The sequence below is a fragment of the Mizuhopecten yessoensis genome, unplaced genomic scaffold (genome assembly GCF_002113885.1).
Source record: "Mizuhopecten yessoensis strain PY_sf001 unplaced genomic scaffold, ASM211388v2 scaffold9651, whole genome shotgun sequence".
Classification (NCBI taxonomy): Eukaryota; Metazoa; Mollusca; class Bivalvia; order Pectinida; family Pectinidae; genus Mizuhopecten; species Mizuhopecten yessoensis.
The window spans coordinates 2545849-2568375 of NW_018408154.1; the positions used below are offsets into that span (position 1 = coordinate 2545849).

At 35.2% G+C, this 22527-nt stretch overlaps 1 protein-coding gene across 1 annotated transcript in view; it reads right to left on the reverse strand.

Annotated features, from left to right (window-relative positions):
- Positions 1 to 1244: 1244 nt before the first annotated feature.
- LOC110458591 (sex peptide receptor-like) overlaps positions 1245 to 22527 on the reverse strand; it is a 22554-nt gene continuing 1271 nt past the window's right edge. The window contains exon 3 of the mRNA XM_021510360.1: positions 1245 to 5640. Coding sequence (XP_021366035.1) covers positions 4478 to 5560 — 1083 coding nt within the window. The 5' untranslated portion in view covers positions 5561 to 5640 and the 3' untranslated portion in view covers positions 1245 to 4477. The remainder of the gene's footprint in view (positions 5641 to 22527) is intronic.

Below are 22527 nucleotides of genomic sequence, written 5' to 3' on the forward strand. Positions count from 1 at the left end.
ACCACCAATCAGAATTTAACTAAATTTGACAGGAAGCATACCTAGGTGGTGGGGATTCAAAATTGTACAAATGGTGGGGCTGACCCCCCAGGATGCTGAGGGGCGGGGCCAAAGGGGGAGAATTTGGCTATATTGCTAAACTACTTCTTCTGTAGAACTATGCACTGGATATCAATCATATTTGATCAAAAGCATTCATGAGAGACAGGGATTCAAAATTCTACAACTGGTGTGGCTGACCCCCCAGGGGGCTGAGGGGCGGGGCCAAAAGGGGTTATTAAGCTATATTCATTATTCATTATTGCTTTAAGTGACTTCTTCTCTGAAACTGAGTGATGGATATCAACCATATTTTACTGGAAGCATCCCTAGGTGGTGGTGATTCAAAATTGTACAAATGTTGTGGCTGACCCCCCAGGGTGCTGAGGGGTGGGGCCAAACAGGGGTTATTTGGCTATATTGCTACAAACAACTTCTTTTGTAGACGGATTCAAAATTGTACAACTGGTGGGGCTGACTCCCCAGGCTAAGGAGTGGGCCGTCAAAAAAAGTGTATTACTTGGAAATGGTTGAGATCCCCACTGTAAAACCATATATACAATTGCTGAATATAAAGAGAAGAATGCACATTTGCTTCCAGGATGGCCCTAGGGTCTAGCCCCACCCTTGGAGACTTAATCCCTGGGTCATAACTTTGAAATGGTTTAGATCCCCACCCCAAAACTATAAATACAAATGATGGGCAAAAAGAGACGAATGCAGTCATGCTATTAGAATTAATCCTGGGGTCTGGTCACAATCCTAGGGACCTAGTTTCTGAGTCACAGCTTGGAAACAGTTGAGATCCCCACCCCATAACCATACATAAAATTGCTGGGCATGAAAAATCTAATACAGATATGCTACATATTCACTTGGATCTCATTTGGATAATATTTTGCCATAATTGCTTAGATATCCAGGTGAGCGATACATGCCCTCTGGGCCTCTTGTTTATAAAATAATGTCGTTACCGTCAACAGGGCATGCAGTATCTACCTCCATTACCATTGTGAATAATTGCCAAACACTCTCAGGAGTAGATGAACAAGATTAAAGAATGCAATTGGTGCATGTCAGATTCTAATGATATGGGCCTCCGAGTTATGTCACAGTAAGCATTTTGAAACATTTCCTGAGTGTAAGAAGTGCCAAGCGGAAAGCCCCCTCCCCCATTATGTCTATACTTTTCACCCCTCCGAGAAGTTTCGTCCTTAGGTATAGTCTGGGAAATCCCATGCCTGTGTACCAATGCACCTTCCTTTGCCATCGAGGACTTGCATTGCAAGGTATCACAGATCGAATCCCACCGCTGCCACCAAATATAACGTGAAGAAGGTACTGATCCAGCCTGAGCGTCCTCGATGTTACTGAACTAAAACAAATCCCATTACTGCATCGCAGGAAAAGCTAGCTTGCAGTAAGGCAGCATTTTCCTCACAAATATTCCTCTGCTTCTACGCTGTTCCCGCCTCCAAGAAGTCTTGTCTGAAGACTTAGTCTGGGGAAACCAATGTATCTTCCTTGTATACTTGCCTTCCAGTTAAACCAGGAACCCACCGCTACCCCCAAATGTAACGTGCGAGCACTAATCCAGCAACTGAACGCCCTCGATGTTTCTCAAATCATGAGCTAGTCCCAGAGATATACCGTATCACGGGAAAGGCTAGCTTGCCATTAAAGGCAGTATTATTCCCCTTATATTCATTGTTTGCTATGTATATACCTAAGGAGCCTTTCTGCCATCCTGTTTCCTTACAAGAGTATAACAAGCTTAACAACACAACTCATTTTTATTTCAACAAATTCTAATAATTCTCATAATATAGCGGGTAACATAGCTTTGTGTTTGAAAACAATTGAATGTATAACCTAATACAATTTATTTAAGGATTGGAATACGTCTTTTGAACATTAATGAGTATATGCAAACAGTTTCGTAGTACTGATAAAACAACAGTATACATGTAAAATTTCATTCGTCTATAAGAATGGCAAGAAAATAATTAAATTTCAAGCTTCTTGACATATGATATCAGTTATTTCACGTGGTAATTACAGTTAAAACTGCTATACACATGGTAACAACAATCATAAATACTGTTATCATTGAAATGACAATCAAAATCACTGTACACATGGTAACGACTATCAAAATTACTGTACACATGGTAACGACTGTCAAAATCACTACACATGGTAACGACTATCAAAATCACTACACATGGTAACGACTATCAAAATCACTACACATGGTAACGACTATCAAAATCACTGTACACGTCACATGGTAACGACTGTCAAAATTACTGTACATGGTAACGACTATCAAAATCACTACACATGGTAACAAATATCAAAATCACTACACATGGTAACGACTATCAAAATCACTACACATGGTAACGACTATCAAAATCACTACACATGGTAACTACTATCAAAATCACTGTACACATGGTAACGACTATCAAAATCACAGTACACATGGTAACGACTGTCAAAATTACTGTACACATGGTAACGACTGTTAAAATTACTACACATGGTAACGACTATCAAAATCACTGCACATGGTAACGACTATCAAAATCACTACACATGGTAACGACTATCAAAATCACTGTACACATGGTAACGACTATCAAAATCACTGTACACATGGTAACGACTGTCAAAATTACTGTACACATGGTAACGACTGTCAAAATCACTACACATGGTAACGACTATCAAAATTACTGTACACATGGTAACGACTATCAAAATCACAGTACACATGGTAACGACTGTCAAAATTACTGTACACATGGTAACAGGTATCAAAATTACTCTACATAAGTAACAACTATTAAAATTACTGTACATATGGTCCAGGTATCAAAATCACTGTACATGGTAACAACTATTAAAATTACTGTATATATAGTAACAACTATTAAAGCACAGGAGCAGCAAGTGAAAAAGTTTTTTTTTCACATGGTAATGACAATGAAAATAGCTGTACACATGTTAACAAAAATTAGATAGAGTTCTTAGAACATGTTTATAGACAAAAATCATTTTTAACTACTCTTTTATTTTGAGCTGAGTAATTTTTTTAAATAGAAACATTTCAACATTTGTAAATGTGTTATAATCACTTTGCTTTGCTGAAATTGACGGGAGATATCTTGAGGTACAGAAAACCCCTACCGTTCGAAGCACCACTTATCGCCTGTCTGGTTCTAGCTGTGCGTTGATGCTGTGATATATTTCATCCTGTTTCACTGTTCACCTAACAATTACACAGGTTTTCCACAGAAAATGATTTTTTTATTCAAAATATATGATTTATTTAGTAAGTTGTCTTACTTTTATTTGTTTCCAAAATATGGATAAATTACTACCATGTTTGGAAAAAGATAAAGACATTGTCACAATAACGAAATGGAGACTTAATATATGACCATATAAGGACATTCACATTACAGTTCACGTGACAGCTCAGACATTACCATACGCTTATACATTTACGTACACCGACTCTGAAACATTAATCACCAGAGAATCTGACACATAATTTTAAATAATATGTATTTATAGATATCCTAACACATTTGAAAATATTCATGTATAAGAAAATATTTTAAATGAAAAAATAATTTAATCTTATCTTCGTTAAACAAATTAGAGACTAGCTGACCGGGATATTCACAACTACAGCCGATCGATACTTACACTCACTGACAATGGTTTCAATGGGGTTTTTTTACTCCCATATGTAACCTTTTATATATCTCGTACATCTCCTGCCGTCTCGCACCCCTCGTCATATCCTAAGGTGACAGCACCCAAATCGGATTACCGAACCGTCATTTTATTCATTTATTGAAAAGTCTGAGGATGAACTATATTCATTTACGGTTTTAACAAAGGAAGACTATCGATGGGTGTTCTTACAAAAAAAATAGCACCCAGGGTTCACGTGAGATATCATAGAACGCTCTGATGTCACCAATCAGCGGTTCCGGTATTTGCTAAAGTCAGGACCCAAATCAGATCAAGGCTTGAATTTTGCAGTATCTTGCACTTCAAATGAATACTTTTTTGTCAGCATATTAACATTTTATGATGACCTTTGGAATTTATATGAAAACAAGTATTTCTATAGGGTGAGTTAATTCCCATAGTCAAAAACAGAATGCATAGTCGTCGCACGCGCCATTTTTTAAACGTAAACAAAACACTGACTTTTGAGTTTGAATTCCGTTTTCTTGTGTTATTTGAACTTAAAAACGAATCATCTGTAAACAAAAAATTGTGCATGTCTATCTATTCTAAAGCTACATCATTGATATAACTGAACTGTTGACATATTAATTGATTTGGAAGTATTTTTGAAAACGTGATCCGATTTGGGTCCTGCCACTTCATTTAACGTTTTCATTACGTACATTCATACATCCGTCGACATAACCCGAAGTTCAATAGCATCGCGTAACTGTGTTGGCTGACATTTCCGTAAAAATGACAAAAAAGATCTTCGAAAATCATTATTCATCACAATATAGATGTACACATAAAAATAGTAACTTAAGAGAAGGAAGAAATGTGTGAAAATAATCTCGTCATCTCCGGAAGTGACGTCATCTTTTGTAAAAATGAAACGTTTGACCAGTATGACTGCTGATGGTATTTCAACAACAAGACACATTGTCATCATGACCAGTACGCTGCACTCTTTGAGAGTTTGGTTTCTCGCTAGGCGTCGCCCATTCCTACTGTTTCTCGACAAATTCTGGCGTCTTCTGTTATTTCGACAGATGGCGTACACTAACAACATGTACATCATAGTGAGTATGACACCCGGGAGGATGTGGACGCTCAAAGCTATGAACCAGGACCAGAATAAGATATAACCGTCCCTACCATCAGTAAAACGATACTCTGCTCTACACGGCAAAGTCTCCCCGATAGAGTAAGTGGTACCATTCAATACCAGGCTTTTATCCAAATCAATTAGTTCAAAGTCAAACAATTTGTAAATGTTAACCAGTACACAAGCACAGGTTATGATTTTTACCAGTTTTGTCATGTTTCTAATGTTATACCAGGAGACACAAGAAAACGGAAATCGGAACACTAGGAATCTCTGTATTGAAAGACCGACGAACTGCCACAGGGAGATGGTGTGAATGATATGCGGAAGTACGAAACCTAATATCCGGAATGCCCCACACCATGCTTTGGGTACATTGGCGGGAAACGTTTGCCCAGCAAAGAAGTAAAAATAAACCGGAAGCTGGACGACTCCGAAGAGAGAATTGCAGCAGGCGATGGCAGCATGCTGTATACGAGACGCCGACCCCTTTTTAGGTAGATCAGAGTAAACGGTGATGATCACCATGATATTATTCAGGATTGTAAGAATAACTATGATAGGTGCTACAACTCCGTAGAGATTCCTAGCTAACGCTGTGTTGAATGACGGAGGTACATCATATATCAACGGTGGTAATCCCATTTCATTCTCCTCCATTTTGAACAGCTAACGGCACTTTTCAAATCTTCCTCCGTTACTATGCTGCACTCAATATAGTATCACCGTCTGTCGTCGTTCTGGAATAAAAGTAGCATAAACATTTAAAAACATCAGCTTTGTTGAGGTTCACCTAGCCTTCTAATTGATGGTGTGGTCATCCTAAATATCAATCTTATATTCAGTCAAAACTAAGCATCCACTTTATTCATCATAATATATTTCTCAGTGTGTCTTATTCTTAGCATCTTGTGCTGTTAAGAATTATTTACATATGTTACGAACATTGTGAATAAAATGTTTTCTTCAATATATTGTATACCTAATTCTTTCATAACTTAATGTTACAAAGGACGCGTGATCTAAATTCATCGGTGATGGTGATAAAAGATGGCGTATTCTCGAATGTTTTTTTTCCATGTAGTCCTGGGGTCCAGCAAGGCGATAATTTTCCCCGTTTTCCTTTTCACTTTTTGTTAATGATTTAGAAGATTTTGTGAAATCACGTGACTGTAAAGGTATGTCGAAGATAAACGACCAGCTAGAGGAGGAACTACATGTATATATGAAGCTTTATGTTATGCTATACGCTGATGACACTATACTACTATCAGACAAGGCAGAGGATTTACAAAAGCAATTAGATCTATTTTTTTAATATTCCAACCTATGGCATTTTTAAGTCAATATCAGCAAAACTAAAATCACGGTATTTGGTAGAAAACAAATCTTGATGACCTTAATTTTACATACAACGGTACTGTTATAGGAATAGCTAAGGATTTCAAATATCTTATATCTTATTTTACTAAAACTGGTTTGACACAGTTTAATATTAAACAACTTAAAGGTGTAAAAGCAATGTATGGTGCTATTTCCAAATGAAGGGATCATAATTTGTCAATAGATTGTAAACTAGAGATATTTGACAAAACCATCTTACTGCATACTTCCCACCTCTCACAATGGAAAAGTGTGGGCAATAAATCACTTGCTACCATAGTCCACTGCACACATAATCCCCTTTCAAGGCCAATCATGATTACATGACCATGAAAGGGTGTGTGCCCAGTGGACTGTGGCCACAAATGCTGTAAGAAAGGGGAGATAATCAATCAGTGAGTAACGATGAAGTCAATACAGTAGAGGATAAACTTAGTTGACACATTTCAAATAAGGGGAAAAAATGAAAGTTAAAAATGGTAATTTCATGATTGAAAAACACAAACAGATTTCCTTATCACGTGAGAGGATAAGCATTTCCCGGAAAAGTTTATAATCTTAAGGAGCTGTTCCTTTATACAAAATTGCACATTCAAATATACCATTCATTGAAAGAACTGGAATTCCTTAGGGATTGATAAACCCTTACATTGTATATATGAAAATGGTTTCAATATCCTGTACCTTTGCCACATCTTGAAAATTAAACTGAAAATGTAGTCAGAAATTCAACATTGTTTCCCGTATTTTGAACAGACACTCCTTACCTTCCCTGACACTGGACCTGGATAGTAATCCAAAAACACTTGTATCCATTATGAAGGATACACTCAGACTGGGCTATTGAGAATCTTACCTGGTTATGATTAGTACTCACTCACATAGGTACATGTAAATTATCTGCAGTGTAGGGTAGGTAAAAAGATTGTCCAGGTGAACATTTTTTACTCAACTTTTCTGTTTTGTTCGAGTTGGGAAGCATGCAGTAAGCCAGTTATTGCATGATTTCTCGTCACTCGGGACTTATTACACCCTCGCTTCGCTCTGGTGTAATAAATCCCTTGTTACTCGAAAACCATGCAATAACCTTTACAAACCTATTGTTTTATATGGATGTGAAGTTTGGTGTTTCTGGGAGAAGAGTGCTCACAGACCAGGTCAGACGTGTTTGTATCAGCTCTGAGACTTTGTTGCTATATCCTTCTTGTGAAGTGATCAACACAGATGAACTCAACATATTTGTTTACATATTTTTAATAACTTTCTGCAATTTAGTGAGTTTTAGACAGTTTTAGTAAGGAACATAAACAACAATGGAAATTACCTGAGCAGCTGATTAGTACTCAAGGTACTTGGACTTACATACAGGCTAGGTATACATTTATGTTGAGTTACACTCAGAGACAATGAAATATTATAATATACTTTATTACTGAGTACCATATCATGATGTCGGAGGACCCACCAAAACCGGACACTGACAGTGTTAATACTCCACCAACGATAGAGAGCAATCTCAATCAACTTGTAGGTCTCATTGGAAAGATGGACTTGAGATTAGCTTGGATTGAAAAGCAAGTATCTAAATTTGACAATATTGAAAAATGTTTAAACAGTCTGACAGGGAGAGTTCGAGTACTGGAAATCAACATGAGGGAGACTAAAATAATAATATTGAATTTGAAGAATAAATATATTTTACGAACAATTGAAAGACAAGTCTGAAAAAAACGCTACAGGTGTTAAGCTATTAAAGAAACAGCTAGTAACATGTGACGAGAATGCTAAGTGTTCAGAGATAGTGTTAATGAAGGCACTAGAGACCCAGGAGGAACTGAGGGAAAGACGAGAAGACCTGCAGTGTAGGTCTATGAAACGAAACCTAATTTTCCATTGCCTAGCAGAGACATATAGGAAAGACATAGAGGAAAAACTGATAGAGTTTCTTCAAAATGAATTGAAAATAAGCAAGTTTGTGGACCTGGCTAATGTACACAGATTTGGAAAAAGGTTCACAGGAAAACCTAGGCCAATTGTGGCAGTGTTTGTGTACGATAAGGACCTAGAACTGGTCAGAGATAAGGCGGGGTTGCTGCGAGTGTCACTTTTTGGAATACATGAGCAACTTCCAAATGAGGTTGAGATTAGGAGGAAACGCCTGTACCCAGTGGCAAAACATTACAAGAAGGCGGACATAAAGTGAAGTTGGTCAGAGACCGACTATTCATAGATGGAGAATTGTACATCGAGCGAGCTGGACATAATACGAAACAGCGAATGACATTCAGTGAGGTGGTCCAGACTTCTACCTAGTAAACGTGGCTGGAAAAGGACACGTAACCTGTCCACACCCTCGGGCCACATCTCTACTCCATCAGCAACCAGGCAGCGTCGAGGTGATTCATACGGTAACCATGTATACAGTGCCTATCCCAGTACTCCTGGCCATCCAGTTGTGGAACGGGGGGCGGTAGGTGGTGCCGTTTGTTGGAGAGGACAGCAAGGTTGTGAGTATTCACTCCCTAACACTTGTGCTGTGACAGAAGGAAGGAACAATGGCTATTCATGTGTGCCCCTAGTGTCACGTTCGTATGAATGTGTGTATTTGTTTTTATATATGTTTGTGCTATGTTTGTTCGTTGTTCCTTCTGAGCGACCGTAGTTTTGGAGAGTAACCGGAAATGGGTAAGTCCAAGCGGGACGCTTTGAAACTCCAGCAAGTTCGCTGAGTTTGTTTACCCGATTCTACTGCAAATGCAGTATTGAAACATGTACAGGCACAGATAACAGACTGTGGTGAGTATTTCTTTACTATATCTCTGTTTCTTTGTCTGATGTTTTAGCCCATTTCTGGATAAATATCCTAAGTAAACAGATGTTCGCTCGTGCGGTTCAGTCATGCGTTTCATGGTGACATTATGTATAATGATTTGTTAGGAAGGTTTTGCAAATATTATTGCTATTGGTTGCTGTAACTATCTATATTGATATCTGTTTTATATGCAATTCCACGTAGTATAACGTATATTTATGTTATGTATATATAGTAAAGCGCGATCAGGTGAGTGCATATGCGTGTATGGAAAAGTATGGAAGACATGAGTGGCCATATAGAACTTCAAGTGTTGTATAAATTATGTTATTTGTTGTATGCTGAACCCGCACGATATCAGAGCGTAACTTATTGTTTTCTAGCTTATATTTTCATAATATTTTGTAGAGGTTTAATTGTTATCTGGTGTAAAATTAATAGGGCATAAACTTAAGTATATTACTATTAGTAATTGTTTGGAATCGTATGTGATATGTTTGCGAGTTGTACTTAGGTGTTTTTGTTATTATGTTTAAAGCTTCATGTGAGGGTTCGATGCCTACCAGCTGAGCTCTGTCGGGGCCTGTTAGAGACACCAGTGATAAGCGCCAGGACCGACGTCAGTCAAGGTCAGCCTTTTGGTGATCTGAACACGAGAACAGACCAAGAGTAATTAGTTTGGTGGTGAAAGAAGGGGAACTCAACCGTGGTCATCAGCCGACACTACAACAATGACTGTTGCCGGAGGCCGCACTGGAAATGTATTTCCACCTTCCAGTTACCAGGAGTGTGGTAACTATATGTACATATTGGTACTATACACCAATCTAGTGTCCTGTGTGGAACTTGTCCTTTGTGGAACTTGGTGTCCTGTGTGGACATTGATCAGAGTCATCTGATTGCTAAGTTTTAGCAGAACATATTGTTATTGGAGCCGAGGAGACTTACAATAGAGTCCAGGAGAACTGTAACTACCTCAGGGTGCAGCAGAGACTTTTTGTGTAGTTTATAGGATCATTATGTGTGAAACTGTGTGGATGTGAGTGTGATTTGTTTATGTTGTAAATAAATTGTAAATATGTATTCGAAATCTTGTTTTCATTTGCCGTGTAACTACTCGACGCTCATCCTACGTTACAAAATTGGTGGCAGCGGTGGGATGACTTCCGTGTTGTTATTCGGGATTTGAATCCAGGTTTTTGTACTTCTTGTATGTTAGGTTATTTACTAGATATTTGTTCTTGTTTTGGGCAATACTGAAGACTGCTATTTCCTTTTTCAAAACATGTCCTTTGTTGACTTCATGGAAGCTTCGGTGGATTAACCGTCTGGGTAAGTATCAGGAAAAAAAGAAACGAGAAGAGCAGAAGCACGCGGGTAGTCTTTAAGGTTGGTAAGTATATGTCCATGTTTTTTGTTGTATTGTATTGTCAGTAGTCCTTTACATTGTTGTTGTACCTGTAGCTACCAACATGTCGTCACTACAAGATCTTATAGCTCGTGGGAGGGAAATGAAGTATGAGGGAGAAGCTTTACAGAAGTTCGTCAGCGAGCAACAAGCCCAAGAGAGAGATGAGCGAGAGAAGGAAAGAACATTCAGATTCGAGATGGAGAAGAAGAATCTACTGTTGGAACAGGCTAAGATAGAAGCTGAGCGGGAAGTACGAGCGGAAGCACGAATGGAACAGGAGCACAAGTGGAAACTGGAGATCCTACAAGCTGGAGGTGGAGAGGAGAAACCCAGTACTCTTACTCCAAGGGATTCGTCTATGAAACGGGGACCTAAGTTACCAGCATTCGATGAGACTCGCGACAATATGGATGCCTACCTACAGAGGTTTGAACGATATGCTGAGGCACAGAGATGGGAGCGAGGCAATTGGGGAGCGAACCTCAGTGCTCTGTTGAGGGGAAAAGCATTAGATGTGTTTTCTCGTCTGCCAGTGGAAAAAGCCCTAGACTTTGATGAGTTGAAAAACGCGCTCTTACTTAGATTTGAGATGACGGAGGAAGGTTTTAGGAAATCGTTCCGAACAGCTAGACCCGAGGGAGGAGAGACGTTCTCACAATTTGCTACACGCTTGCAAAGTTATGCCGAGAGATGGATTGAACTGAGTAAGACAGAAAAAAACTACGAGAAGCTGAGAGATCTCATGCTGAGGGACCAGTTCATTCACTGTTGTGGTCAGGATCTTTCCCTATTTCTGAAGGAGAGAACACCATCTTCAATTACAGCGATGGCTAAACTAGCGGACCAGTTCGTAGAAGCACGGGGAACGAAGGCGAACCAAGTGATCTCTAGGGGACAGAAGTCAGGTTCCAGTAAGCTACAGAGTTCCAGTCCTGCTGATACGTCTACGTCAAAGCCTTCAGCTAAAGATAGGAAATGCTACAACTGTGGGAAACCGGGTCATCTATCATACGAGTGTCGTGCAAAGAAGAATGGTTCTGGACACAAAGTTGCAGCTATTGTGGAAGAACGACATGGTAAAGAGACTGAGGGTGACTTGACGAAAGCATGTAAGAAGAAATATAGGAAACCAGCGGGGAGTGAGTTTCACAACAAGAATGACTTGGCAACTCTAAGCATGTCCTGTGATGTGAACAGCTCTAGATCTACGGCCATGCCAGTTGTGAAAGGGTGTGCTGGAAAGTATTGTGTAACAGTGCTTCGAGATACAGGATGTAGCGGTGTCGTGGTAAGGAAATGTCTCGTCGACAAGGATAGTTTTACTGACAGAGTTCAAGTTTGCACTTTCGCCGATGGATCAAGATTAGAAACACCTATTGCTATAGTGGAAGTGGATTCGCCTTATTTCAGAGGAACAACTGAAGCGTGGGCACTGGAAACTCCACTGTATGACTTGATTATAGGTAATATTTATGGTGCATTACCTCCTGACCAACCAGACAAGAACTGGAAGATGAAGGGTTCTAATGTTCAAACGGTAGAGACACGCGCTCAGATGAAGAAGAAAGGGATTGCTTGCAGACCATTGAAGGTGCCTGATTTGATGACGGATATAGGCAATGTAGAAGATTTGAAAGAAGAGCAACAGAAAGACCCCACATTGGAGAAGTTCAGGAAGTTGGCGTCCGCCGAAGAAACCTATGAGCGAGATGATGGGGGCTCATCTACTATCTTTTATAAAAAGGGTGTAATGTACCGGAAGTTTAAAAGTCCGAGAGTGAGGAATGGCATGACTTTCCGGCAACTGATTGTTCCAGAAAAGTATCGAGAGATGGTGATGAGACTGGCGCATGAATCCATCATGTCGGGGCATTTAGCGGCTAAGAGGACTACCAACAGAGTTCTTTGGGAGTTCTTCTGGCCTGGTGTTCAAGCGGAGGTGATTCGGTTTTGCAAATCCTGTGATATCTGTCAGCGGACATTTCCGAAGGGGAGAGTTCCCAAAGCTCCTTTGGGTGACATGCCTCTCATCGATACCCCATTCAAGAGGATTGCGGTGGATCTGATCGNGTGGAGTGTGGTAACTATATGTACATATTGGTACTATACACCAATCTAGTGTCCTGTGTGGAACTTGTCCTTTGTGGAACTTGGTGTCCTGTGTGGACATTGATCAGAGTCATCTGATTGCTAAGTTTTAGCACAACATATTGTTATTGGAGCCGAGGAGACTTACAATAGAGTCCAGGAGAACTGTAACTACCTCAGGGTGCAGCAGAGACTTTTTGTGTAGTTTATAGGATCATTATGTGTGAAACCGTGTGGATGTGAGTGTGATTTGTTTATGTTGTAAATAAATTGTAAATATGTATTCGAAATCTTGTTTTCATTTGCCGTGTAACTACTCGACGCTCATCCTACGTTACACCTAGTACTCCTGGCAGTGGTGGTCAGCTGTCAGTCGAGGAACGGAGGCCCACTGATGCTGTCACTGAGCAACCTATTATAGGTGATGGGACAGCTACTTTGTGTAGGGAAAGCGAGCCTCCTAGTACTCCTGGCAGTGGCGGTCAGCTGTCAGTGGAGGAAAGGAGGCCCGGCAATGTTGTCACTGGGCAACCTAGCACCACATAAGTGCAATTCACTGAGTCATTTAGCAGCGGAAGCGCACCTTGTAGTAGTTCCGTCTACGATGGGAAGTTGTCGGTCAAGGAACGACCGCCTGTTGAGGTTACTTCTGGAAAACCTCCTTTGAGTAAAGGTTAGCCGGGTGAGAGCGGATAATGCACAAAGGACAGGGAGGAGAGTGTGACAATTACGTCATGGAATATTTGTAGGGCAGTATGTGACAAAACTTAAAGATCCGAAATTTGTTGAAAGTGTAAATATTTATGATATCATTTGTGTATATGAGTGCCGGGTTAAACCGGACGATGATATATCACTGCCTGGTTATTGTATATATTCATTTCCTCGTATCAATGCAAAAGGGGGTGGGATTAAAATTTATGTTCAAGACGGATTGAGTGTTACGGGTGATTTTAACAGTAGAGCTGGTGAGGCTGATGCTTTTATTAGATTTGATCTAATAGGATAATTTTCTGCTGATATGTTATCAAATATTTTTAATTATATAACAGATGTGAAAATGCCCAAACGTTTTAACGTAGATCAACATGTAAATCAGTTTGGTAGACAATTATTAGATGTTTGTAAATCAACCGGAATTGTTAATGGTAGACCTCCTGGTGATCCTAAGGGAGATATTACAGTCTATAATAGAAACGGAACTAGTCTTATTGATTATGTTTAAGTTCAAGACAATAAGGTAGATTTTATCAAAACATTGAAGACAGGTGAGTTTAGTACCTTTTCTGATCACGCACCGGTAACTTTTTCATTGTGTAATAATTTTAAAGGAGTTGAAAATGAAAAAAAAAGTAATAATTTAAATGACAAGAGACAAACAAGTGTAAGATGGAATGAAGAAAATAATAGTAGAGTTTGTGAGTTATTGCAAGTAAACATTGATAGGCTTATACAGTCATGTGATACTACTGAATGTGACCAAGAAGGGATTGATGCATGTGTTAACAATTTTACAAGTATTTTAAATGAGTTAATTGTTCCTTATTGTACCCACACAACCATACATAAAGGCACAGGTAAGCAGATACATGTTATCAAGGGAGATAAACCATGGTTTACGGATTCCTGTAAACAACGATATAGAGATAATAAATATGCACTGTATACTTTTAATGTTTGTAAATCTAATGTGAAAACTAATACATGAAAAAGTGTATAAGAAACTTGAATATAAGTTAAAAAGAGAGCATAAATGTCAGCAAGGAGACATGTTGAATTTTTTAAGAAAGTACAACCCACGAACTTTTTACAAAATGTTTAGAAAACGTAAACAAAATTTAAATGTGGATTTAACTGTAGAAGATTTTTACCATCATTTTTGTTCATTGGGATCTGGTGAGCCCGCGACATATCCGACTTTCTTAATGATTATGAAGTGAATTCTGATTATCTACTTCCTCATGAACTAGATATAGATATAACAGAGATTGAGATTCTGGCTGCTATTAAAAAACTTAAAGCTAACAAAGCTTGTGGACAAGATGGTATTTTTAATGAATATTTTATTAATTGCAAAGATATCTTGATGCCATATTTATTGTTATTAATCAATAATATATTCAAGTTTGGTTATTTCCCGTCATCTTGGTCACTTGGTTATATAGGTCCTGTTTTTTAAAAATAACAGATCATAATATAAAAGTGTGAAATGTTGTGTTAAATATAATGGTATTCTTTCTGAATCTTTTGATATTGAATACGGAATATTTCAGGGGGAAATATTAACCCCCCTTTTGTTTGCTATATATATGTTAATGATTGTGAAATGCAGTTTTTATCAGATAATTGTCCATCTATTGAAATACAGGATATCATTATGTTTTTAGTTGAAATATGTTAAAGTCAAAGTAAGAATGGTTTTATTGACAAAAAAATCAGCCAGAATAAATTAAGTAATAGACTGTTAGCAATTTTATCAAATTATGAATTATCATGGCTAAAATATGTGAAAAGCATTTATGAAGAATGCAGTTTGATACATATGTTCAATAGTCAAGAGTTTCCAAGTATACATTGGCTAAAGAGTACCATATTTTATAAACTAAAAGGAAAACTTATATCAAACTGGAGAAATGAAATGAATACCTCTCCGAAAGGAATCAATTATAGAATCTATAAGTGCGAGCTTTGTTTAGAAAAGTAAACATATGTCCAGATATAATTATGAAAGACCACACAATTATATTTCATACATTATTCAATTATGTAACAAAACATTGAATTAGTATCATTGGCTAAATTCATTACCGATATTAATGAGACAATTAATTTACAACACTAATGTTCCACCATCTATTATTGTCACCCATTTGTATATATGTGTAATGTTTATGAGAATAAAACAATTGTCATTGCCATTGGTCAATGGTTTTAAAATCTTCACATTATATTCGAGTTTTATTCCATAATAGTGTTTAAGATTCCAAACATAAAAAAAGATATTGTAATATATTATATTCGCATTTAACAAAATCATAATGCAATAAATATTTTGTTACTGCATGATAATTGCTTGCCCCATTTTTAATTAGGTGACTGGTGGCTACATATCCAAAATGTATTCGTAAAAGTTGTAAAAGAATATTTTTTTTCAATTGCCATGACGACATGAGATGCCGCGGATTACACTCACAATTAGTACAGTATTTATCGCAAGGGCTGCTTCGTGATACATGTTTGTAAATCACCGAAATCAACATTACAGTTAAACTGTTTAATCCCTGTGTAAATATCTGTCCTATTTGTTCATGACAGGAATGAAATACACATCAACAAATAATCAATCGTGGAGCCAATATCTTGTAATACGACATTATGACATTGTAGGAACGGAATGCTTTAATTGAATGTATATCCTCTTTAAATCATGTTATATTTGTATTGCGTACGATCTTGTAACAGTCGTAATGAAACGTGTGACAATCTTAGTTATCGCAGTCCGATAAACAATGTTTGCATGTATATATGTATTCTCTACACTGTAATGTATATATGTATTCTCTACACTGTAATGTATATATGTATTCTCTACACTGTAATGTATATATGTATTCTCTACACTGTAATGTATATATGTATTCTCTACACTGTAATGTATATATGTATTCTCTACACTGTAATGTATATATGTATTCTCTACACTGTAATGTATATATGTATTCTCTACACTGTAATGTATATATGTATTCTCTACACTGTAATGTATATATGTATTCTCTACACTGTAATGTATATATGTATTCTCTACACTGTAATGTATATATGTATTCTCTACACTGTAATGTATATATGTATTCTCTACACTGTAATGTATATATGTATTCTCTACACTGTAATGTATATATGTATTCTCTACACTGTAATGTATATATGTATTCTCTACACTGTAATGTATATATGTATTCTCTACACTGTAATGTATATATGTATTCTCTACACTGTAATGTATATATGTATTCTCTACACTGTAATGTATATATGTATTCTCTACACTGTAATGTATATATGTATTCTCTACACTGTAATGTATATATGTATTCTCTACACTGTAATGTATATATGTATTCTCTACACTGTAATGTATATATGTATTCTCTACACTGTAATGTATATATGTATTCTCTACACTGTAATGTATATATGTATTCTCTACACTGTAATGTATATATGTATTCTCTACACTGTAATGTATATATGTATTCTCTACACTGTAATGTATATATGTATTCTCTACACTGTAATGTATATATGTATTCTCTACACTGTAATGTATATATGTATTCTCTACACTGTAATGTATATATGTATTCTCTACACTGTAATGTATATATGTATTCTCTACACTGTAATGTATATATGTATTCTCTACACTGTAATGTATATATGTATTCTCTACACTGTAATGTATATATGTATTCTCTACACTGTAATGTATATATGTATTCTCTACACTGTAATGTATATATGTATTCTCTACACTGTAATGTATATATGTATTCTCTACACTGTAATGTATATATGTATTCTCTACACTGTAATGTATATATGTATTCTCTACACTGTAATGTATATATGTATTCTCTACACTGTAATGTATATATGTATTCTCTACACTGTAATGTATATATGTATTCTCTACACTGTAATGTATATATGTATTCTCTACACTGTAATGTATATATGTATTCTCTACACTGTAATGTATATATGTATTCTCTACACTGTAATGTATATATGTATTCTCTACACTGTAATGTATATATGTATTCTCTACACTGTAATGTATATATGTATTCTCTACACTGTAATGTATATATGTATTCTCTACACTGTAATGTATATATGTATTCTCTACACTGTAATGTATATATGTATTCTCTACACTGTAATGTATATATGTATTCTCTACACTGTAATGTATATATGTATTCTCTACACTGTAATGTATATATGTATTCTCTACACTGTAATGTATATATGTATTCTCTACACTGTAATGTATATATGTATTCTCTACACTGTAATGTATATATGTATTCTCTACACTGTAATGTATATATGTATTCTCTACACTGTAATGTATATATGTATTCTCTACACTGTAATGTATATATGTATTCTCTACACTGTAATGTATATATGTATTCTCTACACTGTAATGTATATATGTATTCTCTACACTGTAATGTATATATGTATTCTCTACACTGTAATGTATATATGTATTCTCTACACTGTAATGTATATATGTATTCTCTACACTGTAATGTATATATGTATTCTCTACACTGTAATGTATATATGTATTCTCTACACTGTAATGTATATATGTATTCTCTACACTGTAATGTATATATGTATTCTCTACACTGTAATGTATATATGTATTCTCTACACTGTAATGTATATATGTATTCTCTACACTGTAATGTATATATGTATTCTCTACACTGTAATGTATATATGTATTCTCTACACTGTAATGTATATATGTATTCTCTACACTGTAATGTATATATGTATTCTCTACACTGTAATGTATATATGTATTCTCTACACTGTAATGTATATATGTATTCTCTACACTGTAATGTATATATGTATTCTCTACACTGTAATGTATATATGTATTCTCTACACTGTAATGTATATATGTATTCTCTACACTGTAATGTATATATGTATTCTCTACACTGTAATGTATATATGTATTCTCTACACTGTAATGTATATATGTATTCTCTACACTGTAATGTATATATGTATTCTCTACACTGTAATGTATATATGTATTCTCTACACTGTAATGTATATATGTATTCTCTACACTGTAATGTATATATGTATTCTCTACACTGTAATGTATATATGTATTCTCTACACTGTAATGTATATATGTATTCTCTACACTGTAATGTATATATGTATTCTCTACACTGTAATGTATATATGTATTCTCTACACTGTAATGTATATATGTATTCTCTACACTGTAATGTATATATGTATTCTCTACACTGTAATGTATATATGTATTCTCTACACTGTAATGTATATATGTATTCTCTACACTGTAATGTATATATGTATTCTCTACACTGTAATGTATATATGTATTCTCTACACTGTAATGTATATATGTATTCTCTACACTGTAATGTATATATGTATTCTCTACACTGTAATGTATATATGTATTCTCTACACTGTAATGTATATATGTATTCTCTACACTGTAATGTATATATGTATTCTCTACACTGTAATGTATATATGTATTCTCTACACTGTAATGTATATATGTATTCTCTACACTGTAATGTATATATGTATTCTCTACACTGTAATGTATATATGTATTCTCTACACTGTAATGTATATATGTATTCTCTACACTGTAATGTATATATGTATTCTCTACACTGTAATGTATATATGTATTCTCTACACTGTAATGTATATATGTATTCTCTACACTGTAATGTATATATGTATTCTCTACACTGTAATGTATATATGTATTCTCTACACTGTAATGTATATATGTATTCTCTACACTGTAATGTATATATGTATTCTCTACACTGTAATGTATATATGTATTCTCTACACTGTAATGTATATATGTATTCTCTACACTGTAATGTATATATGTATTCTCTACACTGTAATGTATATATGTATTCTCTACACTGTAATGTATATATGTATTCTCTACACTGTAATGTATATATGTATTCTCTACACTGTAATGTATATATGTATTCTCTACACTGTAATGTATATATGTATTCTCTACACTGTAATGTATATATGTATTCTCTACACTGTAATGTATATATGTATTCTCTACACTGTAATGTATATATGTATTCTCTACACTGTAATGTATATATGTATTCTCTACACTGTAATGTATATATGTATTCTCTACACTGTAATGTATATATGTATTCTCTACACTGTAATGTATATATGTATTCTCTACACTGTAATGTATATATGTATTCTCTACACTGTAATGTATATATGTATTCTCTACACTGTAATGTATATATGTATTCTCTACACTGTAATGTATATATGTATTCTCTACACTGTAATGTATATATGTATTCTCTACACTGTAATGTATATATGTATTCTCTACACTGTAATGTATATATGTATTCTCTACACTGTAATGTATATATGTATTCTCTACACTGTAATGTATATATGTATTCTCTACACTGTAATGTATATATGTATTCTCTACACTGTAATGTATATATGTATTCTCTACACTGTAATGTATATATGTATTCTCTACACTGTAATGTATATATGTATTCTCTACACTGTAATGTATATATGTATTCTCTACACTGTAATGTATATATGTATTCTCTACACTGTAATGTATATATGTATTCTCTACACTGTAATGTATATATGTATTCTCTACACTGNTATTTCTAATGCCCTCGCAGAGTTGATAACTACTTAAACAGCTTCTTTATCTAAACATTTAGATAATTTAGCCTTCAATGAAAGTATTATCGTCCACTAATGATAAAACCAACGTAAACTAATGTGGTTTAAAACAGGAATTACATACACTTTTCATTATAATGGATTCACGGTAAGTGGTCAGCAAACAATTCATACAACTAACTTAAACAATGATTTATATAATTTGTCTTGTCATGAAAAGGAAAACATCCACCACTGTATTTGAATGTCGTTTATATATAACCATCCTCGACATTACAGAGAACGTCGGTGGGCGTAAACCCTGGAATTTCTAGGATGCATAATAAAATCTTTACGGAACATCACACATATTGAAAAAAGTTTAAGATCTTGATCATTTTAACCTGAACCTCATGTTAAATGGATCTAAATAATGCACGGACATATATATATATTATAAAAGGTATGATTGAGTATATCCTTGAGATAGATTTAATGTGTAAACTACCTAGTGAGATAGATTTAATGTGTAAACTACCTAGTGAAATAGATTTAATGTGTAAACGATCTAGTGAAATAGATTTAATGTGTAAACTACCTAGTGAAATAGATTTAATGTGTAAACTACCTAGTGAAATAGATTTAATGTGTAAACTACCTAGTGAAATAGATTTAATGTGTAAACTACCTAGTGAAATAGATTTAATGTGTAAACTACCTAGTGAAATAGATTTAATGTGTAAACTACCTAGTGAAATAGATTTAATGTGTAAACTACCTAGTGAAATAGATTTAATGTGTAAACTACCTAGTGAAATAGATTTAATGTGTAAACTACCTAGTGAAATAGATTTAATGTGTAAACTACCTAGTGAAATAGATTTAATGTGTAAACTACCTAGTGAAATAGATTTAATGTGTAAACTACCTAGTGAAATAGATTTAATGTGTAAACTACCTAGTGAAATAGATTTAATGTGTAAACTACCTAGTGAAATAGATTTAATGTGTAAACTACCTAGTGAAATAGATTTAATGTGTAAACTACCTAGTGAAATAGATTTAATGTGTAAACTACCTAGTGAAATAGATTTAATGTGTAAACTACCTAGTGAAATAGATTTAATGTGTAAACTACCTAGTGAAATAGATTTAATGTGTAAACTACCTAGTGAAATAGATTTAATGTGTAAACTACCTAGTGAAATAGATTTAATGTGTAAACTACCTAGTGAAATAGATTTAATGTGTAAACTACCTAGTGAAATAGATTTAATGTGTAAACTACCTAGTGAAATAGATTTAATGTGTAAACTACCTAGTGAAATAGATTTAATGTGTAAACTACCTAGTGAAATAGATTTAATGTGTAAACTACCTAGTGAAATAGATTTAATGTGTAAACTACCTAGTGAAATAGATTTAATGTGTAAACTACCTAGTGAAATAGATTTAATGTGTAAACTACCTAGTGAAATAGATTTAATGTGTAAACTACCTAGTGAAATAGATTTAATGTGTAAACTACCTAGTGAAATAGATTTAATGTGTAAACTACCTAGTGAAATAGATTTAATGTGTAAACTACCTAGTGAAATAGATTTAATGTGTAAACTACCTAGTGAAATAGATTTAATGTGTAAACTACCTAGTGAAATAGATTTAATGTGTAAACTACCTAGTGAAATAGATTTAATGTGTAAACTACCTAGTGAAATAGATTTAATGTGTAAACTACCTAGTGAAATAGATTTAATGTGTAAACTACCTAGTGAAATAGATTTAATGTGTAAACTACCTAGTGAAATAGATTTAATGTGTAAACTACCTAGTGAAATAGATTTAATGTGTAAACGATCTAGTAAAATATTAGATAGTCATATTGTGTATCCTGTGCTTTTTAGTATTATTGAACAAATATAATATATCATGAAGTGGATATTTTATGGATCTTACCATAAGAAAAAGAAGCATACCATGATTCTCTGCAGAAACTGAATAAAGATTGTGTAGCACTTTTACTAAAGTTTTATATCATAATTTTCAACAAGAGGCCCAGAGGGCATGTATCGCTCACCTGAATATAATTAAAGTAATTGGTATGAAGTAAAGATATAGCACTCTATGGTAGGTGCTGTAAGTACATGTGAAATTTCAGAAAGATCCATCCAGTACTTGAGATATAGAGAACAAACTTCAAACAGAGCCCCACCCCTATGCCCCTACGGGGTTCATACCCACCTATTATACAAAATTGAGTCACCGTTACCCAAGGATGCTCCATACGAAATAAGGATAAAATCCCTTAATCCCGATGGTCGGAGAAGGATTTTAAAGGTTTTACCTCTATTTCTCCTATTGAGCCCCGCTCTTCTGCACCCCCCCCCCCCCCCCCCCCCCCCCCCCCCCCCCCCCCCC